We start from the raw sequence: 26,656 nt of genomic DNA on the forward strand, positions 1-26,656 counted from the left end.
GTTTTTTTTAACGCATGCTCATATTTTCCCATAGTGTTTGTAGCCTTCTCAAATCTTTTATTTATTCATTTATTCATTTGCTTCTTTCTTTACTTAGCTACCAGGCAGTGAGTACTCGCTACATGTCAGGTTCTAGAAATGCTCCTTGGTAAACTGGCCCTGCCTGAATGGCTGCTGTGACAGCTCTCTGAAAGGGATGTGAGCAGGAGCGAGAGGATGCCAGCCGGAAGTCCAGGCTTATGAGATACAGGAATATCCTTGACCTTTGGAAATGGAGGGATGAAGCCACTCTCTGGAACACCTCGGCAGAGAGAGAAAAATGAGCTGAGTCCAGGAAAACATTTGAGAGAAATTTACGGATTGTTGGAAATGTAAAGAAACAACTTAAAACGTGCTTGAAGAGCTCAGCTTTTTATCTTAAATTCCATGAATTTATTATGTTCCAGAGAGTCAGGAGATTTGAAGTGTAATTTTGCCATCTGAATGCCACAATCATTTAATATTGTCAGTTTTCATTAAGTTTCTTCAGTGAGTTACTGCCTGCTCAAGATGAAACAAATGACAGCAATTACTCCAGGGCCCTTCCGTACCCACCCCCAACCCTTACACATTATTTCTACCATTTTTTGGTCACCCTGCTAGCTGCCTTTTTGTGACTCTTGCCCTTGGTATCTCTACACTATGTAAGATTGACTTCACCTTGGACGAGTGGACACATTAACCGTGTATTTTGCCAGAGAGACCCAAATGCCCAGTACTGGCCACTGGGTATTAACATGCGAACCAATTAACAGGGGACAATTTGTTCACTGGGCCAAAGGTTTTTTGTCTGTTTTTCTGTACGTCAGATTATACCACTCTTATGTTTGGAATCCTCCAATGACTTTTCATTTTACTCAGAATGAAACCCGAAGTCTTGGGTTTTATTGGAAAGGTGTTCAAAGGGTGCCGGGTAGCCTCATCTCCCTCTTACTTCATCTCAACTCTCCCTTTCATTCTACCTTTCGCTGACCCTGCCACATGCAAAGCTTGTTCCCATCCCAGGCCTCTGTACCTGCTCTCTACTCTTCCTGGACATTCCTCAAGTCACCTGCATTGCTCAGGCTCTCTGCGCAAGTGTTTTCTTATCAGAGAAGCCAACGCTGGCTTCCCTAAACTGGCCATCCCCTCACCCTTAGCACTCTATTCTCCTAGCCACCTCATTTTTCATTCATAGCACATATCACCACCACCTACTGCGCAAGCCATGTTTTATTACTGTCTGTCTCTCTGAGACAGACACAAAGGAAAAAAGAACAAATGGTCTTTCCTGGAAGGAAGTTTTTTTCTTTTTTCCTTTGTCACCTTACAATGGCAACTTCTTGAAGGCAGCAGCTTTGATTTATTCACTATGTATTCCCTGCACTTGAATCAGTCTCTGGCACATACTGGGCCTCTATAGAGATGTGACAAATGAAAGAACATGTGAATGAGCAAGTGAACACAACTGGTCATTCATTTGACCACATGTGTCTTTGTTCCACAGTATTGAGATGTCCCTCTTTTCGCTGAGGCCCCAGAACCATTTTGCCACTGTGGACCTGCTCCTAAAGAGACCACAAAGAGTTTGAGTCTACAATAGTAAGCAAAGCCTGAGAACAACCAAAGAAAAGTAACGTTGAGAAATAGAGGCTGTGAGGCAGCAAGTCGGCTTCACGGACCAGGGATCACCATCTTGGTGATGTGTCATTCATTTATTCCCTCATTCCTTCAGCACACATTTACTGGCATTTCCTCCACACCCACTGACATCCCAAACAAGTTACTTTTCGTGGTCATCTGCCAACCAAGTGAACAGAGCCAGAAAGGTTCAGAATGCTGAACCAAGTTTCCCTCGCATTGGCCAAATCCATGCATTCCAGTGTCACAAAGGAAACAAGAACAAATTGTCTTTCCCTGAGGGAAGATTTTCTTTTTCCTGTGTGATATTGGAATGTATGGAATCGTGCAACACAGAAGCAGCTCCTCAATCGTTACTAGGTAAAAGATTGACATTTTCTGACACCTTTCTTGATTATGTAGGCGTATCACAGGGCCTACAGACCCACAGGCTGATTGCTTTAAAAAATAATGAAATTGTACTGAATTTCCTCTTAACTCATTGTATTCTTACTCATCTGGCTCCTCAAAGGAACTGGTTTTGGCGGGGCTGGGGGGTTGGATAGGGTTCTGAGGGCCACTCACCCATCCCACCCCGCATGGCTCCAACAAGGCTCTCCCTCTAGCTCACCCTCGGTCTTTCCTCATCTTCATTTCACTTCTCTTGAAAACCATTCCCTTACTCCTGTGAACACTCTTTAAACCGTTACTTTATTTGGAGAATTCTTTAAGAACTGGTTCATCTCTTGAGTCAATACTGCACTAATCACATGCATTATCTCCCCCAGATTACCTTTCACAGTTGGTTCAGTTTCAATTCCCAAGTCCATTTTATTTGAGAGACATGTTGGCATAATAGCGATTTACCGTCGTCACCACAGACGCCTGTAAAGTGGAAGCTCCTCGACGTGTTTGTAGAAATACAGATACTTACTTGGACAGGCTGACCTCAAAATCTACCTGACTTTTTTGCTGGGGAGGTGAACCTTCTGCCAGAGACTGGCTGAGAGATCTCGGGTTAGTGCTCCGAGTCTCCGTTCCTCTGCTGTCAAAAGAGGGATGACCATCATAGTTTCCATATGCCTCCAAGGCTGTCTTGAGGTTTGTTTTGGTTTGGTTATGGGGTGTTTTCTAAGTCACTGCACGGTGACCAGTCTCTCAAAGGGAAAATACGAAATGAAGTACTGTACTTTCCTTGAGATATAAGAAAAAACTTGGAAGGTTTCCTTGTTTTGATTCAACATCAGATGGCTTTATTTTACTGTTAGTGTCACTTAATATGTTACGTCTTTTAAATTAGTTCACATTCAACTTGGATAAAGGAAATAAAAGTTTGTAGAGGTGTTCAAAGTATTTTTCAGGCTTCTTAAATGTGTAGTTATTACCACCATTCTTGGAAATCGCATTAGTTCATGGATGTCTCCAGAGAGATTGAGAGAGATGATTGACTTGCAGGGCCACACATCAAGACAGTCAGGGAGCAAGGATGGAAATTCATGAGTCTTTGAGTTGCTATCCTACCTCTAACCATAAGGCTAGATAGCCTCTTTTTTTTTTTTTTTAATTACTTTCATCTAATAATTTAAAAATTGCCATCAGGGATGCTGTCACAGGACAAAGCAAGGAGGACATACCCACTTAAATATAAATCTTTGAGCAGCCCTACTGACATGGGAATTTCTCATAATGTTCTGCGGGGGAAGTGCCAAGAAGGTAATTAAAATTGCTATCATACCTTTAGGCTACTGCAAACTGCCGGGTCTCTTGAAGGTCAGTCATGTAAGGAGAGGTTCTGTGCTTACAAAAATAGGTCTGGCATTCTTTACAGAATTACAAAGTGCAGTGTGCACTCTGGCTGAGAAATATAGAAGCTTGATTAAAAACTATAGAGCAGTAACTTCCAAAGAGACGCTTGGAAAATGCAGGGGAATGTGAACCTAGCTAGATGTATGAGATGTTGACAGTAGGCTCAGATAGGGTTAGAAATGCACTATGGAAATACTGCTGGGTCTTGGGTAGTTGACGTGGATGCTGTGCAGGAAGGTGGAAGGACTTTGGAGTGAGCAAGCTGGAAACCAAATCTTGGCTAGTATCTTAGGGAAGGTTACTTAACCTCTGTAAGCCTTGGCTTCTCTACCCACAAAGTAGGGGAAAATAATAACAAGATATGGTATATAAAGGACACAGCCCTGTCACTGAGGACATACTGAGGCAGTCCCTCACTCAAGGACTCGGTCTGATCAGTGACAAGAAACAGCGCTGGAATAGCTTATGAGAATCCGAGCCTTCTTTGCCACTTCTTATTTATGTCTAATATTTACAAGAATGAAGGAGACCTAAAAGTTGACAATAATATGGCTCCACTGCCATCCTCTTAGAATTAATTAGGTGCTTTATTATTGACTTACGTATCTATTTATTCTTTGAGAAGAAAACTTCAACAATTTATTCGGGTCTTTAGGTTCATTTTAAACTCTTGTGATTAACAGATTCAACCAATATGATAAGTGCAATGTGTTTTACCTGTGGAGAATGAATTTGAAGCCCACTGAAGCCACAGCTGGGTGAAGTTCAGTTCAGGCCTGGCCAAGTTTCTAAAGCAAGTATTTATGTGTTCATCACAATCAACCTGACTGACAGGCAAAGCTATGAGGATGGATATAAAAGGTGTTTCATGATTCAAGAGTGAAATGCCCTGAGCTGTGATTGTGTTCTGGGAGCAAGTCAAGGGAGCCCAGACCCTCTGTGTAGGATCCAGCGGAGCCTCCGTGCACCCTTGCTATAGCAAGGTTTCCATGCCCTTTCCAGGATCCCCAGAGGATGCCGCTTCATAGTTAGCCAGATATTGAGGGAATTTGCCCCTAAGGTCTTGATTTAGAACACTTCCTGATGAGCATAAAGGTACAGTTCATCCATCCTCATACCCACACTCAAGGCAGTGGCCTGATCAGACTCTGGGCCAACCAAGATGAGCACTTCACTAGGACAATGGTCTGTGCTTTAGGAAGATCAGCCCTAAGATGTGGGAGTTTAGTCTCAGAATTTCTCATGAGTTCCAAAAAAGGGAAATGCTTACCTGAAGCAGACCAATAGTCTATCTGGTGTGATTGAAACTGGGGATGGCCAGTATGTGACATCTGCCTTTCCCTTTCATTCACAAATGCTACATCTTTCCCCCTTGTGCCTGGACTGAAATCTTCTCAACCACTACTAATTGATCAAGCTCACACTTAAACTGAATCCTATTTTCAGGTCTGAGATGCACAACTTCTGGAAAACAACTGGAAATCAGAGAGGAATCGGCTGGCAGCTGTGTCAAATAGCAAGAAGGCGCATTTGGGCCATTGAGCTATTTTCTCAACTACAATTGCCAATTCCAGTCTCCATTAAATAAATGCTATCCTATATGACACTGAGTTAACCATAAAACTTAGCAATTTTTCCCTTTTTCCCAAATTATTTTATCTCCTTTTTGATACAAGAAGCAGTTTCCTTAGTAATTAACCTAACTCTACAAATTCTTTAGGTGTCATCCTAGTTAACTTCCCTTCTTTCCCCACCACCATGTAACTTACCAGCAAATCAATTCCATCTCTAAAATACGTCCACCTACTCCTCTGCATTTTCATCACCACCCTCTCCATCCAGGCGCAATTTTGTTTCCAGGGTTCCTGTGCAACATCCTCCTTCCTAACTGGGTTTTTCACCTCTAGTTGTGCCTCTTTAAATCCATTCTCCATCCAGCAGCAGTGGCAACACTGAATTTTTTTTTTTTTTTTTTGAGACTAGTCTCACTCTGTTACCCAGGCTGGAGTGCAGTGCAGTGGTGTGATAATAGCTCAATAGCTTCTAGACTCAAGCAATCCTCCTGCCCCAGCCTGCCGAGTAGCTAAGCCTACAGGCATGTATCACCACACTCGGCTGATTTTAAAAATGTTTTTAGAGAGACAGGATCTCACTATTTGCCCAGCCTAGTCTTGAACACCTGGACTCAAGAGATCCTCCAGCCTTAGCCTTCCAAAACACTAGAATTACAGGTGTGATCCACCACACCTGGCCAACTGATAGTCCTAAAGTGGAAATCATATCACATCATTATCCTTTTTTAGGCCATTTGTTTTCTATTACCAGAGTAAAACCTAGACTCTTTGCTGCGGCCAGCAAGCCTCTGCCTATCTCGGCAACTTCACCTGCACCACTGTTCCGTTGTTCTTTCTGCTCTAGACTCATGGTCCTGTCTCCTTCCTCTCTGCAAAACATTCACTTAGAGACCTGAGAGAAACCAAGCATAGCCAGACCTTATAGTAGCAGGCGATATTTTACAGTGAAGGCTGAAGGGGAGAAAAAAATGGGAAATAAAAACAGAAAAAATGCTATCTTATTTTATAGCCAGCCAATCTGTTTTCCTCTTACAGGGGCTCCAGGCAGACATATTCTAATGTTTTAGGACAATTAGAAATCTTGCTTTGATGCCTGGCAAAATACAGGTTGCACATTAAGAGGAGCATGTATTGCATGGCCAAGTTGCCAGTATGCATTTGGTTGCCCTGAGCATCTTCAAGCATTTGTGTTTGTACTGCATGCAGCACAGAAAACTTCCTGTTCTTCCAGTCAAAGGGCAAGGCCCCAGAGAAATTCATATGCAATTTAAGTGTGTTCTTGGTCAGGATAGCTATTTGCATTCAAAGGAAGTCATTTCTGAAGCATTCCTTTCAGAATTCCAATTAGAGATTTAAAACACACGCACGTAAATGAGAACGCTTTAAAACGAGGTGTAGAACCATATTGAGGTTACTAACTTAATAATGTTTGAGCCATCAAATAAATGTTCCATAGTAGTTCATAACACATTTTAAGTTATGTCTAGGTTGGTTTGGGTTAATAGTCCCTTTAATTATTCTAATGAGGCTTCCTTGCTTGCCAAGCTATATTCTCTTTCCATTTAGCCTCATCACACTACTGTATATTTTTTATGGGTTCCCTAAAATTGGTGCTAAGGGAGTCAGCTCTGTCCAGGAAAGAAAAGAGTTTCTCTGTGACTCTGAATCCATGTATTGATTCCACAAAGACTGAAGAGCACCTATGGTGTACCAGGCACTGGGCGGGCGGAGCACCAGGACAAGCCACAGATTCCTCCTTATAAGAGTCTATGATCTGGTTAGGGGTTACCAGGCAATTCACATGCAGAGCGTAACTGATCAGGAAAGGAGTTGAAGCAGTGCAGCATGTTTGAGGAGGTGTCCAGGAGTGTTGTGTGGAAGCTGAGACACAGGGAAAAGTCAGAATAAGCCAGGCAGAGGAGTGGGTGTCCCCAGCAGAGGAAAGAGCCTGAGCAAAGACCCGGAGGGGGTGGGTGCCCAGGCAGCGTGAGCATCCCAGCTGCGCCAGCCTCCATCAGGTGTTATATTTTGAGCTCGTGGACCCCCATTCACCTGAGTCGCAGGTTCCCAGATTTTTATTCCCCTAGCTCACCTGTGGGGCACACTTTTGTCATTCTCAGACTTCAATTTCGAATAAGAAATCTTTAAGAGGCATCCCCCAGCCCCCACCCCCAACCCCCACAAAAAAAGTATTTTTTATCTTGCCAGGGCTAGATTCAAATAATGAGAATGTTGTGAAGTATGAAATGCATAGCCAATGGGAATGTAATTTAAAAGAAACTTATTTTAATAACTGAATAACCCTGGACTTCTAAAACAATTTAGGGCCAAAAAGAGTAACCTTAATTTTTTTCACTTGTCCTTCACTGCATTTTTCTAGAACATAAGCTTTACCAGGGCAAGAACTTTTGTTTTGCCTCACTAATGTTTCCCAAGTGCTAGAATGTAAGCACATAATAGTCATTCAGTAAATATTTGTTGACTACATAAGAAACGTTATGGGGGCTATTATGTTCTATGGAGGTTTCCCATATCCTGGGAAATCTTGATTATCAAGGACCATGGTGGTCCTTGAAAGATGAGGGAGGGTTTCCCCAGAATGGACAACAGCGGTTCTAATACGGCAAATAAACCAAGGACAAGGCTGTTAAAAAAGAGCAGTGTGTGGACAGAGAGAACATAGAACAAAGGATTTCAATACATTATTCTGTCCCGCACAGTACTGTGCAATCATTTCAATCATTCTTCATTCACAAGCCAGTTAAGAAAAAACTCCTAAGAGAAGCCCAAGGACTCAGGGCCAAATGCCCAGCACTGGCAACATTTGCCCACACTTCCGTGACAGTACGTAGAAAGCAAGGAACCTTGGCCTGGCACGTTGGTTGCTTCAAGCTCACTTTGGCTGGAAGGCAGGGAGCCTCAGTCCTTGCCAGCACTGGTTTGAATCCTAAGTGAACTCCCCTGGCTTCGGGGCAAATCTTTCTGGTGTGTGAACCCTTCAACCTCCTGCCACCGCAAGGCTTTCTTCTACTCTCACCTCAAACCCCTAGGAAACTTCTCTGAAACTTCAAAAGTTACTCACTCAGACACTGCTTTGTTGGTTGGAATATAAATGTCCAAGAGTCTTGACATCTTCTATGGGGATCTTTAAAGAAGACTTCAAAGAAAGAGCTCTCCTGCTTTGAGAATTTCCCACATAATAAGTGAAAATAATTGCCCCTTTCTATACGTCTCTTTTCTCATCCAGAGGGACTGGTATATTAAAAGGCCTGAGAGAGTGCCAGTGAATATACTCACAAGCCTGTGCTGTGCCTTGGAGCCACGGAGCCAGAGATGGTGTGGTCGCCGGCATCCTCCAGCCCCTTTCGGCCCTTACGTGACAATATGTGGACACTGCCACTTGGAAATCAGACTCTATTCTTTGGGAGTAGATGATCATTTTCCTTTTATGAGGACGAAATCAGTTTTTATAAAGAAGAAACAAAAATCTTTTATGAAACTAAAATCTGAAACAGCATCTTACTTCTGGACATGGCGTCTTCTATTTTACAGGCCATGTTTATCCTACATTGTGTATAGAATCGGGGATAAGGGTTGGAGTTAAAAGGAAAAACTTAGAAGTCGGCGAGTCCCCACCCCTCCACTGAAAGATAAGAGAACGGAAGAATTTTAACTGTTGTCCCAAAACCCACACAGAGGAAAAAGGATTGAGAAAAAAATAAGCGAATGTTTTGAGTCTGATCCTCAGCTTATGAGTAATGTAAAATAACAGCACTTACCTCATAGAGCTTTGGAGAGGACTAAGGGAAATGACACCACAGCCCAGTTACTGGCACATAGTAACTGCTAAATAAGCGAGTTCACTTGGTTAGTAGCTAAGGAGATAACCACAGCTCTGGCCCAAACGAGTGGCTCTCAATCGCAGCTGTGGATCAGAATCATCTGGGATGTTTTTTCAAAAATGCTCAAGCCTAGGCCCAGCTGTGGACATTCTGAGTTAATTGCTCTGGGGTGAGGCCCAGTTTAGGTACAGCTGACCTCACCAGGTGATTCTGGGCAGCCGAGGTTGAAAATCGCTTCTGTAAGAGGTCCAAGAACAAAAACAAAGATCATGTACCCTTATGACTGGATACATACCAGGCAGATGGTAAACAGGGGAGGAAGAGGGAGAGAAAGGGGGAAAAAGGGAGAACAACAGAATGAGAGAAGAAAATTTTAAATAGTATAGTAAGGTTTAAAAACAAGTTTGAAAATGACATCTTTTGTCAACAGCAAGTGTGTGGTTGCTACAAAAGGTAATAATGCCCAACCTAATTGAAATGAAGCAATTACTAAGTCTTAATAAGAGTCTTATTAAAACAACGGAGTTTTCATCTGTCCTTGTAGCTAGGGAGACCTGTTGATACAGCTAAAAGACATAGGAAAACACACCCAGATTAACAAGGGGGCAGTCATTTAATGCAGAAATCCAGTTAACATAAAGAGACGGAGGTTGAACAACAGGTCTTCAAACAATACTGCATAGTGTCACGAGTTAGCTCTTAAGCACGTTTGATCTGTTTATCTTATGATTTCGATTCCAGTACAAAGACGGAGAAGAGACTTCAATTAAAAAAAAAAACAATAAGGCAACAGAAGAAGAATCTTCCTGTGACAAGGAACATCCACAAATAATGCACAAATATTTGGTGCTGACACAATAAGACACCATCAGGACAAGTTCTGAAGATGCTGCATTAAAATTTAACAAGCATGATACAATGACAAGAAAATTATACTCTCTTTGTTACGAATCCTTTTGCAAATAGAAATGACTCTCAGGTAATTGTTATATACAAACTTTCTGAAATAAATGGAAATCATACAAATTTTTCCATTGCAGTTTCTTCTTTCTCTACACCTAGAAATGTCCCATGGCACTGCTCCCTATTCTCACAGTCAAAGCATAAATAGTCATTAAAGCACTTGAATCCACAGTAGTCTTGTCCTTAGAAAGGTTGGGAGGTTTTGCATGATTTTCTATCAGTAATCCAGAAAGGGCTGGCAGGCAACAGGTTGGAATGTAAAAGACCGCTTTGTGCTTGGAATCCTGAACTCCGCGCCGTTCCCCTCAGGGAGTCGCTCGCACTGTGGACAGGCCCAGTGCGTACAGTCATACCGTGGAGTCTCTGCCAGACTTTAGCTGTGCAATCTTGGTCCGGCTAATAAACGGATAAGCGATGCAGAGACCTCCAGCTGCCACAATAAAGCCTAAACTGCACCAGGCGCAAAAGATGGACCAGCTGTAACCATGTTCCACATCGGCAGGCAGGCTATAAATTAGCTTCGGGAGCCGGTTCAAATCATAAGAGATACTGGCGGCATAAGTACAGAGGGAAATGGTGCAAAATATCCCTATAAATAATACAAAGAGAACAGAATGATTAGTTACAGTTTGCCTGTTACAAGACAAATGCCAGACAGGCCTTTATGAAAATCAGATCAACCATTGAGGCGGTCACTCCAAATTCACAAATGATCTGTAATTCTTTTACTTGAATTAATTCATTTGACAAACACTGGCAACACTTCTGTGTGCCAGACCCTACACTAGGGAGTGGAGACGCAGGAGTGAAAAAGATAGGAAAATTCTGATAACCTGCATTATTCAGAATTATCTAATTCGAATGGTTATATATATTGGAATTTATTTGTTTATTATTAAAAGCAAAAGTTGTATTTTTAAAAGAAAAACTTCTATCATCAAATCAAGCACAAAATAGTTTTCATTTTCCTTCACTCTCCACCTATTTTCATACACTTATTCTGTTATAATCATTATACAAAGTATGCTTTCTTTTTCAATTAACATTATCATAAGTATTTATCATGTTGCCTTAAATAACATTTTAGATGAATTCACACAAGTAGCTAAATCTTTTTTGTTAAGGCATAGTCTTACATATACCAGGGCCTCAACAAATGGGTTTTTTCAATGAATGAATGCTTTTAAATAGTATAAATTAAGTCCAGCAATATGGAATTGGTGTAAAATAGCTGACTAAGGAGATCATCCACTTTCACCATTCAAAATGGAGGCAACTGGAGTGACATAAGGAATACGGACAGACCCAAAGCATTGCTTTTTAGACCAATGCGTGTGTATGTAATTTTCCCTCTGCAACACTAAAATCAGAACTGATTTTAAAAATGCTTTATAAGCCCCAAACACAGGATTTTTACTACTCAAGTCATGTGGATATAGGTGCTTCTATTGTACCACAATGAACCCTCAAGATGCTCCTTTTGGATAGGCAGAGGATCAGAATGTGGTGAATAAGAAAAACAGAAACTGGCACCCAATCAAGTATCAGAATGTCCAGTTCTGTTCTGAATCCTACACATCTCTTCTTCATGTCTGGTTTATCGTGCATACAACAGAGATAACATTTATTGGCTGGAAAATTCCTTTGGCATCCTTACAGATACATGTAGCATCTCCACTGGAAACAGACACAGATTTTGAAACTGAAAAGAGAGAGCTAAAAGTAGCAGATTACCTCTCCAACCCCCTCAAAGCTCCCCACCCCCTACCCACCACCCTTTTTTAACCTATAGCTTTGGAGATTAGAAACGCTAGCAGAAAAACAAATTCAGAGCAGGCAGCAATTTGGAGGAAATAAAGACCACCTTAATGCCATCTTTAAAATGTTAGAATTCTGCCTCCATTCAAATCATGTAAGAGCACACTGCCTGACTCCTTTTCCAAATGTGCATTTAGAAAATAAATGTCCTAAATTAAAAGGACACTTGATCTGAGATAATTTGATATTTCCTACTCTTTGCTGAATTCTGCATTTAAACTCTAAAGTGATTCTGTTTTACTAAAAAGGATAAAATCTTTTCTTCTGACTTCTTGCTCCAATTTATTATAGCAAACATATCACTTTGAGTTCTCAAAGAGAAAAATTGACATGGAAATAATTCTCTCATAAAGTAATGGACCATTCAAAAAAGAATACTCCACTTTTCTCAAACCTTGTGAAAAGCAAATGTTCTTAGATCTACACAAATGTTTTCACTGGCACCAAAACAAAGGCAGTTTTTATTTATAACAAAGCCCTTTTAATAAATGCTGGTAGTAGAACAATAGGCAGTTAGAAAAAAATAATCTTTGGAGCATCAACAAGTAAAACAGAATAATAGAACAATGACATCTTCACAGGAAAAACAACTGTATTCTGCATTTAGCTGTTTGCACACAGCTGAACGCCTAAAAGCAAGCATGTTTACAAGTAACATAGTTTTAATGACCTATGAAAGCTTGAGTTCAAACCTAAACTTTTAAGCATCCTTTGATGTCTAAGTGCGTTGGGTTGGGATGTGAGAAGTAAGTATTCTGGTTTCCAGCTCTACTAAACACTGTGCAAACTTGAAATTACCTAACCTCTCTGAGCCTTGGTTTCTTCATCTAGGAAAAAAAGAGTAGGAAACTTGATTACTGAAGTCCCTAAAAGTGTCAAATTTCTGTGATTCTGTTATTCCAAAATGAAACATGAAACAAGAACATTCATTAAAACTTCCTAGTGAATCTAGTACTCGGCTTATGCAATTAAATGAAAATGGAATGTCCTATATATTTATCTTTCTGTATATACTCCCTTTGATTTTACACTTAACATTTATTTTATTAGTTCCTCTCACCTGCCAACCCCATAAAATTGCTTTTGATGACATGAATTCTATCATTACACCACCGGTTCATACTGAATAGAAAAGAATTACAAGAAACAATCTAATCTGAGGATTTAACCAGAATGATTTCTCTCTGCCCTCAATGTCATAGATGGTTGTGCTTTTCCTGGGGAATTGATTTGTGCTTACCTCATGGACACTGTGAATGATGTCACTAATAGAATTTTTCTTTGTCCAACTTGCCAGAGCACTGACGCTCCCTAAAGCTAAATCTATAGCCCACCATGAGCAAAAGTATGGGATTTCATGGCATGCTTTTGGCTTCTAATCTCACTCTTGGATCCATCTTGCCTTGGAAACCTGATTATCCCTTTGTCTTACTTTATTTATTTGTATTAATTTAAGTGGCATCTCTATGCCAGTTAAGTTTTTTCGGAACAGGGCATGCATCAAACTTTGATGCAGACTTGTTTTACTTATTGTTGCCTTTATTCACTCAGCTGAGCGTGGTGGAGAGGAGGCCTATCAGCCCACAAGTATGTCCCCTCTCTATCCATCCCCCTTCCCACAAATGCCCCTATAGCTTGCCCTTCCATCACATCTCTTCTCCTTTCAAAGTGCTCTCGAAGTTGTTCTTAGTAAGAGGAAAGCAGGGCAGGAAAGAGTGACAAGAAAACCATATTTAGGAGCTCTTCCTTTTCAGACCCTCACATTTCTAAGAATGTTTGCACATGCATAGCTGCCACCACTATGATTTGTGAGATGGGCAGGAATGTGTGATAATTACAACGAAATGTATTAAGAGGAGAAAAGCATTGTTTCCAACTTTTCCAACAAGCTTTTGTAAAAGAAGCCTAACCCATTCAAGATATTTTTAAAAACAAAACAAAAAATCCTAAATTCAAAGACATCAAGAAAAAGCATTGTTTGAAATGATGAAAGCATTCTTACTGCAGCTGAATGAATAGTTTTAGGTCAATGTTGAGAGTGTGGAATTCTACGTTAGGTTCCACATACATGTCTTATAGTACTCATATGCATGAGTTTGCCAGAGCTGCCATCACCAACTACCACAGACTAGGTGGCTTAAACAACAGAACTTTGTTTTCTCACAATTCTGGAGGCTACAGTCTAAGGTCAAGGTGTCAGCGGGGTTGGCTTTTTAAACTTAGGACTCTCTCCTTGGCTTGTCAATGGCCATCTTCTCCCTGTGTCTTCACACAGTCTCTCCTCTATCACCATGACCAAATCTCCTCTTCTCATAAGGACAGCAGTCATACTGAGTTAGGGCCCATCCATATCACTTCATTTTTACTTAATTTTCTCTTTAAAGACCCTTTTTCCAAATACTGTCACATTCTGAGGTGGGGGCAAAGACATCAACAAATGTATTTGAGGGGACACAAAGCCCATAACGTTCCGCACACGTGTGTGTATGTGTGTGTGTGTACTCATGCACGAAATATATTTTTAGCTTTTTTATAGGTTTTAGCAAGATTGTACTATTCTAGGTGTTACTCAATAAGTTATTCAACAATTATCGAGTATCTACCATGTCCCAAACCTAGTTCTGGTATATTAGAGACAGTCAAGTTTCATGAGCTCTTTTTGGTCACAGCTGGACGCAGTTCAACACTGATGTGGTCAGGAACTTCAAGCAATCTCTCCACTCCACTTTCCTGTATGCATCTCAGGAAGAGGTCATAGAGATCTCTTAGATTTCCCATAAGTTCTGCGTAGAGTCCAACAGAGCTGGGCACACGGAGTCAAGAAAACCTGAATGAAACTGAATTCTGCCATACGTTGAGTTCTACCAACTTAAGAGTCAGTTCATCGCAAATTACCCCAAGTAGGGATTACCTATGTAGCAAGTTATTTCTGATAATGCTGCATTTTCATTGGCAGCAATCTAATTAATGCAAGGTATGTGAAAGGAGTATGGAAGGATTAATAAGGCATCACCTCTGCATTCTGAAAGTTCAAAATCTAATGGTCCTTCCTGAAGATCCATGGGGAGAAAGGTGGTCTCTCCTCCATTCTTCTCTGAGGCTTTCCCTTCCTTTCCACTTCTCCCCTGCCTAGCTGATACTCTTCAGCCAGCTGGTGGCCCCCAGAGAGAGAGAGAGAGAGAGAGGTTCCTGAGTCCTGAGCTCGGTCCTTACTACTGCCGGCAGCATCTTCAAAAAAGTGAATAAATTACTGGTTTCCTGACAAGCCCTGCATGCAACTATTTTTCTTATAAAATATTAAAAGGTTTTCTGCCAATATTCATAATTAGAAGATACCACGATATCACAGAATTATAGGGCTAGAAGGGATATTTTCACATCAGGACAGAAGTAAATTTATGCTACCATCCCCACAATCATCAACCTAATTTCCTACCCTAAAATCTTCATGGTGCCAGCTGGTAAGATGCAATTAGGGTAACGGGGCCCATTCTTTTGATCACCATTTTTTAATGTCCTTAAAAGACTGAAAGGAGTGGAAGTTGCTTCACCCTGTTTAGCCTGCTTGATAAATAATGTAACTACAACACCCAAAGGCATGAACATTGATTTTTTTTCCCCTACTCCTTCAAAAGGTGGCCTGCCCATCCTTCTGATCTCTTTGGTCTTCCTTCAAATGCCTTCTGCTAGTTTTCACACAGATTACTCAAAAAGCCATTCCTATATTGTCCTAACTGACTGGCAGAACTAACAGAGAGAAACAAAGTCTTACACACACACACACACACACACACACACACACACACACACACATAATGCAATTCCTAAATCCCAAAAGCATCCAATCTGAAAGCATCCAATCTGAAAGACTGAAGCAATTTCTTTAGTGGCAAATCCTGGCCTGGTCTGACATAGGCTATTCTAGTTCTTATTGATCCCATTTAGTGTGAATATTCATGTGTTTAGCTGCAGGAATGTTAATGTATTTGATTTCAAGATGCCACCCCAGATCTTGCTGAGGGTGTTAAATAACACAGGATATATGCACTGTGTTACTCTTCTAAAATAAATTTTTTTTAATCCTGAATTACAAAACACACCTGGCCCCCAAGGTTATAGAAAAAGTATCATGGACCTGTAGTTTCAGGTCATAATCAACGGATAATCTAGATAATTCAATACACCTACCATGGCGGAGTCTTTTTTTTTTTTTTTTTTTTTGATTCATTGAAACAAAAGAATGAATAACCAGTGTAGGTGGGTGTTAACTGTCCCTGGAGCTCTGCTAGGGCTGCCTGGACTCTATCTTCTCTGTCTCTGCTGTCAGGAAGGGAGTGTTTCATGCTGTGTGTGATCTTCCAGTTGGCCACTCAAGGCGCAGCCTGTGAAGGTGAATGAATTTGGTGAGCAGTGAGACCCCCACCAAGGGAGGCCCAAGCTTTATCCATTTTTAAGACTCCTAGTGAATTAAAAAAATACTAAAAATCCTACAACAGAGACCTAAAAAAGTGTTTAAAAATGTTTGCACTGAATAACCTTTTAAAAGATTTGTAACTTAAATTATAATAAGTATATTTATTATATCCATCAAATAGAATGCATCACTTAATAATATAGGTGGAAATATTCATTCACAGTACACTGAAAGCAGTATAGTCTAGTAATGGGCAGAAGCTCAAGGCTGGAAGATGAGAATCTTATTCCCTCAATCGCCTGTGTATGCTTTTGTGCCTGTGTGTGTGTAACCTCAGAGGGTGTGACATCCAAAGTCTAAATTGAAGGCCCATGGGGGATGTGCAGGCTGGCCCTGGCCCTCTGGGAGGACCCTTGCATGGCCCCAGGGAAGAGGAAAGGGGGCGAGACCTGGCTCCAGATGTGCATCGACAGTCAGCAGGGCTGCTGTGTCACATGCGGTAATCAAGACCTGTCTGTGCAATCAATAAGGCAGAAGGAGAAAGATTGTTCCAACGTTTCCATTTTAACCGCCCAACCTGTCACATGGTTGATGTTCTTCATTTGAAAGTTTAGCTAATAAGTTCAGGCAGAGAATGAAGATGGCAGAGCATTAGAAGGGGCTAAGTTTAGCATCAAAACTCTGTGGGAAGGATGCTGAGTTGAGTGGCTAAAGACACTCTGCTTAATTAAAATCGATTCTTTTAGCCCTTTTTTTGCTCTCATCTCCTGCATATGAACGTTCTACAGCTAATTTATCTCATGCAATAGATTGACGTGGTTGTCTCAGTGTTTGCAAAGGAAATTTCAAGGCATTATTTGTAGTAACAAAAACAAAACAAACCCCCCTGAATCCCATAGCAACAGAACAGGTGAATCCAGCATAGCATATCCACTCCATGGAAAAACATGTTTCTCCTCTCCCCCTCTTCCATCCCCTCCCCTTTTCTTCTCCTTCCTTTTCCTTTCTTCTTTGCTTACAATGAAGCAAATACATGACAAGATTTGGTCCAGAATAAGGGAAATATTGAAAAAAGGTTGTTTTGTTTTCAGGTGATGAGGTCTGTAAGTGGATTCCCCCTTAATTTCAATAATGCTGTTTGGGCAACCGAAACTAAACAAAACAACAGAACAATGTTAACAATGTTAGGTTGTATCTATCAGTCCTTCAGAACTGGTCATCAAACTTCAAGTTTATTATTTGGGTTTTTGATGTTGTTGTTGGTGGTGGTGGTGGTGGTGGTTTCTGTTGTGGGTATTGCTTTGCTTGTTTTGATGTTGCCTAACAATTACATAGGAGCTTCCCATGCTCGATCCTGAGGACTCCTGAGCTCCTCTGGTCCAGAGGTACAATCCACACATGGATCCAAAATAAGGGTTGAGAACAGGAAGAGGTGGAGCTGGCCCAGGAAACTCCTGCCTCTCCTCTGTGCCCACCTGCCATTGAACCTTCAACTTCCTTTCATTTAAAACCAGACTGGCCCCTCAGTCTCCCAAGGAGCACTCAGTAGGCTTTCATGGCCTTGCAATTTATTTTAGTTCTAGCAATTGTTAGAATCTTTAGTTCTAACAAAAGTTCTAACAAATCCCCTGACAAGAGGAGTGGTATGGGGCCTTTCCAGGGTTGGGAGGCAACACATCTGTACTTCTTCGATATTTATGGAGACGAGAGTCAGAGAAATGGGGGCTCAACTAAAGGGAGAGAAGAAAACAGGGGAGATTTTCAAATAATCACGAAGCCCCAGCAGAAGCATAAAGGAATCCTCTGTGCAGTGCAGTCCTCTCTGATTCTTTGCTGCCCTTGTCTGCTTTACTCTATAATTTGGATTTTAAATGCATCCCTTGGGCAGGAACCCAGTGGCTGGTCTTGAGGGTCCAAATCCGCCTCTAAAACCTCAGAAACTAACATTTTAGCCTCCCTGTGCTACAGTCCTGGTGGCCACTGTGTATTCACCAAAATCCAGAAAACCTAAATTGGTTTTCTGCTCAGAACTAGGCAGGATCCATGTGACTTCTGAATGTTCCAGGATGCTGGTGATGATGCCCCACATTCCAGATCACCGCCAATTGCAGCACCATTTCGTGGAGTGGGACAGGGACGAGTGGGAGTTAGAAGGAAGGATCCCTGCCTGTGAAGTGGGTTCCTTAAGGCTGCAGGGTGGTTGACCGTGCCAGAGGGCAAAGCACCCCCGATCTGTCAGCCCTCAGAGACAGTCAGTCAGCAAACAGTGGCAACCCTGGTGGGGTGTGGCCGCCTCCTGTTAACACAGGCGTAATTAGGTGACCCATTACAGTGAGAAGTGCTAGGAAATCAAGGCGTGGTCACTTGAATAACAGAATTCCAGGCAAGTGGAAATAAGCCTATTTAAAATGGCCCTCTATCTAGGGGAATATTCGTTCTGTTGCTGAGTATACTTCGTGAAACTGTTAATGCCCAGTTAATTTGGCATTCACTAATCATTAATACAGGAGTTTTCTGTGAAGGAGGAGAAGAAAGGAAAGATTTCTTCCCTGAAGCTACCATCGGTCAGTATTAGCCGCCGACTCAGCACCTGGCACCTTTTTAGACAAAACTACCCTTTAGCTGTTAGTCAAAAACATCCTAGCCCTGTCTCCACACCCCCACCCTTTCCAATCCCTTGTTTAAAAATCAAGTCACTCCTTTGCTTCAAACCTTCTAGGGGCATCTGTCACCCTTAGCTTCAAATCCAAGCTCTCCACCATGACTGACAAAGCCCTGAAGCTTTGGCCACTGCCCACTTCCCCCACCTCAGGTGATACTATCCTGTCCTTCACTCCCTCCAGTCCCACTGGCCGCTTCTCTCCGGTTTGGCACTAGTGGTTTCCTCAGTCTGCTGCGCTCTTCCCACCACCGGCTGCTTCTCAGGAATTAGCTGAGAAATTGCCACCTCAGCAAGATCTTCCCTGAGTCCCTATTTCACCCTGTTTCTTTTCTTCACAGCTTTTATCACCACCACAAATCATTGTTTATGTCTCTCCACAATAAAAATGAACAAGGATTTTGCCTGCCTTATTCATTGTGTGTCTTTAGCACTCACAGCAGTGCCTCGTACATAGTAAGTCCTCAAAGGATATCTGTGGAGTGAAATGAATGAGTGTTGTATATGTAAAAGTGACAACATCACTAAAGCATGACCTTTGAATTGACATCCAGCCAGGGGATGGGTTGCGATGATCTATCCCCCTCTGTCTTTGAGGGCACCTCATAAGCAATGGCCCATGTTTGCCAAGAGTCCAGGCCAGGGTTTGGGGCACAGTATGAAATAAGGAACAGAAAACGGGGCGTGGTGGCTCATGCCTGTAATCCCAGCACTTTGGGAGGCTGAGGAGGGGGGATCACCTGAGGTCAGGAGTTCAAGACCAGCCTGGCCAGCATGGTGAAACACTACCAAAACTACAAAAATTAGCCAGGTGTGGTGGCACATGCCTGTAGCCCCAGCTACGCAGGAGGCTGAGGCAGGAGAATCACTTGAACCCAGGAGACAGAGATTGCGGTGGATCAAGATCGCACCACTACACTCCAGCCTGGGTGACAGAGTGAGACTCCATCTCAAAAAAAGAAAGAAGAGCAAAAAAACAGACTGGGCTCATTTTAGAGATTAAACCCAAGACACTTCCATCTAACCTACTAACAGGCCACAATGGGGATATGGAGGATGCATTTTTCACACCACTGTTTTCCTTAAATTCTGTATTTCCCAGCAAAGCCAAAATGACCTTCTGGTTGCTTTTCTAACGGTGAAAACAAAATTAACAGGGAGATAACAAAGCGACACTAGCTAGCCGCATGCAGAGCAGCCTTCACCTTGGCCGGGGCAGACGGCCTGAGACGTGCAGCCTACCTGTCATGAGGAACAGGAGTCCAGCCACGTGCTGGGTCAAGCTCTCCTCCCAGAAGAAACTGACCGTGGCCACAATGCAGCCGCAGAGAAGGACGGCTACAGCCATGCCCAGGAAGCCAGCAGTGATTCTTCTTAAATCTAATCTCAAAACAGACACAGACATTCACAATCAGAATTCAGGAAAGTCATTAAGAATTAGAGAATTAGGGCTTTGTATACCTTGTGAAAATTAGTAAGTTACATGGACAGGCTTAGAGCCTACGGGGCGAGGAGGCTTAGGGAATACTCTTCCCAGGCATTCCATAAGAGGACTAATGGGGTGTAACCAATGGAAGGTCAGACTCTACCCTCTCTGAGTCCATGGAGAAGTCCACACCAAGTGGAGAATAGACTAGAGGACAAGCCCAGGATAGGCCTGAGTAACAGATGTCAAATGACTTAAACCAAGAGTGAGGTGGGTTTGAGAAATATCTGTTAGCTTTAACAGAGCAATAGAAATGTAGGTTAACCAAAAACCACCTGTACCCCAAAAACTATTGAAATTTTAAAAAGGAAAAAAAAAGAAATGTAGGTTATCCCCATGGTAGTGGCTGTACTTAATCTGGCTTAGGAGAAAGAGCCTAAAAAAGCTATTGTGAAATAGGGTTTTATCTGATCACCACAGATGCCAATTATTTACTTCTTCATTTACATCTACTCCTGCGTATTTTCAAAAACGATTTGAGAAAGTGAAGGTAATTGTGGTGACTGGAACAGTGGTGCAAAGTGCACACAGGATACATGTGCTCATAAACACCCTTTCCTCTGAAACATCTGCTCATAAATGCCTTCACCTCTAAAGCATAGATCCCACAACCTGGGCATCCATTTACCCAGGTGAAGGAAGTACTATTCCAATAGGATGAGTCTCCACCATACAGTGGCCCAACTGTCAAGTCTGGCCTATTGCAAAAACACAATTGTGATTACTGAGCCAGAAATCTAGCTCTTTCCCCACCTCCCTGGCAAAACCAAGAGGCAGGCTGACTACATGTACCTGGACACACATTGCCTCCAACTACTAAACCGGCACTTACCTTGCCTACCTTCCAGCTATTTTACTTTTTCTATTTTCTTCCTTGTTTTTAAAAAAATACTTTTTAATCTTTTTTATTTACCTTACAGCTCCATCTCAAAGGATTTTTTTAACAAATCTAACTTTAAAAATTGTTAGCTAAATTTCAATCATCCTTCTTAAAACAACACATCCCAAGCATACATCTGTTGCCCCCAAGGCCAGGTAACAGGTGTGGGCAAATGCACGTGGATCATGCACACCTGTGTACACATGGGGCCAAGACAAGGTGCACATCACACTGTTTGAAGTGTGGGCTGCTCTGCTAAAGTGAAAGTGCCCATGCAGCCATCACTTTATTGTGTGGCTCCTGGGCATTAGGGGTGGTTTCATCGAGGATGGATTACAGTAGCTTCCAGTCTTGCTCTTAGCATCTTAGCCATAGAGAGACCATCCCTTTTTTAAAGGGGGATTTCTCATTTCCAGTTCAGAGTATCCAAATTAAAAGAGAGTATTTCTGCCTAGAAGAAGAAATGTGGACACCAATGAACAAGGGGCCAGGGGCAGTGATAATATGAAGATGCTGAGTTTAATGTTAAGGGTATAAGTAGTTTTTGAGACATCCACATCTGAGCAGGGGAAATGTAGTAATGGTTCAGTCACTATTATCTTACAGCCTACCAAATTTCCTGCAGTTTGAGTAATAGTCTATTTTCTGTGACTCTGAAAAGGCACAAAGTTCAGATGTAATCCACATGGGATTTGCATTAGTACCAGTCATGTTAATCTTACACAGTAAATGCGCTATAGATCACCAAGTGTGACTTTCTTAGAAATAGACATGCATGAGACTGCTGAAAGCATCTTTCCATGAGAACTCCAAGAAGGATTAAAAGAAGAATCTTCAAATATTGCTTGCTGGGCAATCACAGGCTACAAACTATTAAAGAGCTAAGGTTCTTTTTCAGGCTCCTATGATGATCTTTTCTTCCCTGACCTCAGCCAGTAACTACATAGCTCTCTGGAAAGATGATTAAAGTCTTAAAGTTGCCCGTCATAATAGGTATAATATTAGACCACTGCTCTGGCAATATCAGAAGAGCTTCCATTTATATGTTTGAGATTCAGAACAGAGCCTTTTAATCCTCAGAGAGATTGACTTACAGAATAAGACTCTGATTAGTTCTCTACAGTGGCTTTGGCCACCACACAAGATCCTGAAGTCCTCATTACTTATTTCATTGGAAAATGACAATGTCAATCTCTGATGGGGGCAAAGACCAAAAAAATCACTTTAGTTTTTTGTTTTGGGGAGCTATCTATCATCAGGCAGCTTAAAGCAACAGTTTTTAGGTAAATATCAGCCCTCTTTAGTTTCACACTGCGTGATCCTTTCTAGAGTTTCACATTTTCCTGACAGTGAAAAAGAGTAGCTCCTTTCATTGAGATGTAGACACCCTCTGAGAAAATTATGACATACACTCATAAAGGTATTTTAGCAGAAATACAAAGGTTGGAGATAAACACAGTAGCTAAAATAAATATTGTATTTACAAAACAAAAATAAGAGCCCTAACATATAATCTCCTTGGTTTACTAAGACAAGGGATACAGCAGGTCCTTACACCCAACGACTCGGCAAACAAAAGATTCAGTAGGCAGCTGTGGACAGATGCCACCAGGGCAGACTATCTCACAAGACCTCATACCAGGTTTCCACACATTTTATTTTTAAGCAAGCTGTGTCCACAGCATAGGGAAATGATCCTCTGAGTCTCTGACTACATCTGATTGGGCCCAGAGGCTTACAGAGGATAAGAACAACATCCTGCTGTCTAGATGTGAGAGGGGTGGTTGGAATTTTGTTCAGAAAGACACCATTTCCTCTCTGAACCTGTCCTGGAAATACTTACGAAGCAGGTGCCACTCATCTTGCTGTATGGTCTTGGTTAAATTAAAAGGAATGTTTCGTAAGCGGATGGGCTGAGAAAAGTGGTACTTGATGGCCGTGCATCGCTGCGCAATACCTTGAAGGAAATAAGAAACGCGATTTACGAGTCTGCTTATTTGTAACAGAATTCTGAGACCTGAGGCAGAATACTGTAATCTAACCTGGGTTGAATGGGAGATGAGATAAGAATCTCTTGATTCAGAGCAATGAAAACCTAAAACATAAAATAATGTTTAAAATCAGGTTTCATTGGAGTTTGTTTTACCTAAACACAAAACTCCTCAAGGAGAAATGGCCTAAAAGTACACAGATGGTTGGGAAAATCAGCTTAGAATTTTAAATTAGCACAGATAAATCACATATCTGAATCTGATCCAGTCTCAAACTCTCAAATGGGTAGCCTCATGAAGTTCATTACGAAGTGTGTTATTTGGAAACCAGAAGACATTTTTCCATAAAGATAACCTTCCACATGGTTTAGGTGGTGATTATATCTCCAGACAACCCTCAAAAGCCTATTTAACCCTAGTGCAGCTGATATAATTCCTTAATAAAATTATACTGACCTGAAATCTAGATCTTGAGAAAAAGGGTAATACTGAAAGTAGAAACAAGAAAGAAAATAATTTTCCTCCCCTATCTGGTTGTATGGCCAGCTCCAGGCACAATATTTTGACATGGCCAGGTGTACACATTGGTTAATCTAGTAACTCTCTACCTCCTCACACCCACCTCACACACCCATGTTTTACTGCATAAATCAACATGGGTCCGTTATTCTCTTCTCCTAAAGGCTTCTGAATTTCATGAAAAGTATCTACTCTGTCTTAAAATTTATAAAACTTATAAAATGTTCTTCTCTCACTTTAAATCATCTTGGCCAGTTGTTTGGATAACTGCAATCTGATTAAACTAATTTTTTAAAAAGCATGAGTGACTGTTAGTCCTTTAACACTGCCAGCTGTTTAAAAAAAATATTCATAGATGCAAATAAATTTCTAATTGGTGGAATCTTAGTGTGTATAAAAGTGAAATTTTAAAAAGATTATACAGTGAAGGGAAGAGATTAATATTTGTGCACAATTTGCATCATGAACCTCAGTCCCTCCTGTGAATGTACCTACAGGATCATCTTCCCTAAGGAGTTTCTCAAATATAGTGTACATAAGAATCACCTAGTCAAAAATTTAAACTCCTGGACTCTACCCCAGATATACTGAATCAAAAGTTTTGAGATAGAGCCAGGAAGCTGAATTTTAACAAGCATCCCAAGTAATTCTGATGCAGGTAGTCTTTGAATCTCCCTTTGAGAAAAACTACCCAAATTATCTCTGATTTTTGGAAGCTTTTTTTTTTTTTATGAAACCACACATTTTCTCAAAATTCAAAGTTCTTTTTTTTTTTTAATTTGTTTTGTCAACATGAGCCCAATGGCAGTGGTTGTGAGGTCTAAGGCATTAAAGGTAGCTGTTTACTTATAAGTTAGCTGTTTATAAGTCAGGAAATGCCTGTGCTTCCAAAGGGAAAACAATATAGTATGAGAACAATGACAGATAAAGGACCACAAATGTAGTAATAGCTTACATTTGTATTCTTCAGAACTATCATTCCATTTGAGACTGACCTTGAGGCTCTGTAAGCAGGAAGTGAAAGCTACAGCAGAGTTGAAGGCATACTCAACACGCACACAACAAACCCCATTGGCAAAGACTGGAAGGTTTATTGGTTTTAGCAGGCTAAGAACATTTCCGTATAATAATTAGTTTACCACTAAGCTAATCAAGCAGAGACTTAAGGGCCCTCCTATGACAAAGAATACAGACTTCATAGGATTCATTCAGGAAAGCCACTAAAGAAACAACAGCAACAACAATAAAAACAATAATCAACCCTGAAGAGGGACAAGAATCTCATTTCAGAGCTGCCATAGTACGTTATTTCAAATTCCCAGTTTTCAACAAAAAAAGTACAAGACATGCAAAGAACAAGAAAAAAGAAGCAGTCAATAGGAGCTGTCACTGAGGGATCCCAAATATTGGACTTACCTTACAAAGATTTTAAATCAGCTCTGTTAAATATGTTCAAAGAAGTAAAGAAAACCTATCCAAATAACTAAAGGAAAGGGCAAGAGTGCTGTTTCACTAAATAGAGAATATTAGCAACATGACAGAAATATTCTTGAAAAGAAAAAAATAGAAATTCTGGAGTTGAAAAGTATAATAACTGAAAAGAAAAATGCATCAAATAGGCTTAAAAGAAGTTTTGAGGAGGTAGAAAAAAGCAACAAACTTGAAGACAGGTCCATTGAAACTATCCAATCTGAGAAAAATAAAGAAAAAAGGATGATTTTAAAAATGGTCAGGGCCTCAGAGACCTGTGAGGCACCATCACAAGCATAATGAGAGCTGCAGAAAGGAGGAGAGAAGGAAGATCAAAAAAGAATATTTGAAGAAATAACTGCCAAAAACTTCCCAAATTTGATTAAAAACATGAATCTGCATTTCTAAGAAGTTCAAGGAACTACAAATAAGATAAATTCAGAGACCCACACCCAGATAGAGCATAATCAAACTGTTGAAAGCCAAAGACAGAGAATCTTGAAAGCAGCAAGAAAAAAGCAAATTATCATATACACACAAAAAAAATCTTTGAAACACAATCAGCTGATTTCTCATCAGAAATCATGGAGGCCAGAAGGGAATAGGATGACATATTCAAAACACAGAAATAAGAAGACTGCAACCAAGAATCCTATAGGCATCAAAGTTATCCTTCAGAAATGAAGAAAAAATATATATATATATTCCCAGCTAAACAAAAACTGAGAGACCTGGCCTAAAAATAATCAGACCTGGCCTAAAAATAAATACTAAAGGGAGTCTTTTAGGGTGAAATGAAGGATAATAACTGAACTCATATTTAAAAAATAAAGAGCACATATAAAGTTTACAACATAGGTTACCATAAAAGACAGTATAAATGTATTTTTGTTTGCAGCTTTTTTTCTCCTATCTGATTTAAAAGACATAAAGCAATAATTATAAATCTCTGTTGATCAGCATACAATGTATAAACATGTAATTTGTATGACAATAATAGTACAGAGGAGGAGAGTGGGGATGAAACTATATAGAAGCAAAGTTTTTATATACTATTGAAATTCAATTGGTATTAATCCAAACTAAATTAAGATGTCACTTGTAATCCACAGGGCAACAACTAAGAAAATAACAAAAAAAATGTAGTAAATGAAACAATGACAACAAAAAGAATTAAAAAGCTATGTTAGAAAACACGTATTTGACACAAAAGAAAACATTAATGAAGAAACAGGAAAAAAATGCATATGTCATATAGAAAACAAATAGACAAATGGCATATATAAATCCTACCTTACCAAAAATTATACTAAATATAAATATATACTCCAATAAAAAGGCAGAGATTGGCATTGTAGATAAAACAACATAATCCAACTATATGATGTCTACAAGAGACACAAATAGGTTGAAATTTTAAAGGATGGAAATTTTAAAGGATCTCTCTACAAGAGACATAAATAGGTTGAAATTTTAAAGGATAGAAAAAGATATACCATGAAAACTGTAACTGAAAGACAGATGAAATGGCTATACTAATATCAGACAAAACAGAATTTAAGACAAAAATTGTTACTAGAGAGAAAGAAAGATATT

The 26,656-nt window shown here is 40.6% G+C and overlaps 1 protein-coding gene across 2 annotated transcripts in view; it reads right to left on the minus strand.

Annotated features, from left to right (window-relative positions):
• Nucleotides 1-9,454: 9,454 nt before the first annotated feature.
• Nucleotides 9,455-26,656, minus strand: part of TMEM178A (transmembrane protein 178A) — a 29,619-nt gene continuing 12,417 nt past the window's right edge. For both annotated transcript variants that reach the window (XM_011970800.1, XM_011970801.1), the window contains exons 2-4: nt 22,924-23,037; nt 19,957-20,094; nt 9,455-10,412 (exon numbers count right to left, since the gene is read on the minus strand). In XM_011970800.1, the coding sequence (XP_011826190.1) occupies nt 10,171-10,412; nt 19,957-20,094; nt 22,924-23,037 (494 nt within the window). In that variant the 3' untranslated portion in view covers nt 9,455-10,170. The remainder of the gene's footprint in view (nt 10,413-19,956; nt 20,095-22,923; nt 23,038-26,656) is intronic.

Source organism: Mandrillus leucophaeus, unplaced genomic scaffold (genome assembly GCF_000951045.1).
Source record: "Mandrillus leucophaeus isolate KB7577 unplaced genomic scaffold, Mleu.le_1.0 Scaffold974, whole genome shotgun sequence".
In the NCBI taxonomy this organism is placed as follows: domain Eukaryota; kingdom Metazoa; phylum Chordata; class Mammalia; order Primates; family Cercopithecidae; genus Mandrillus; species Mandrillus leucophaeus.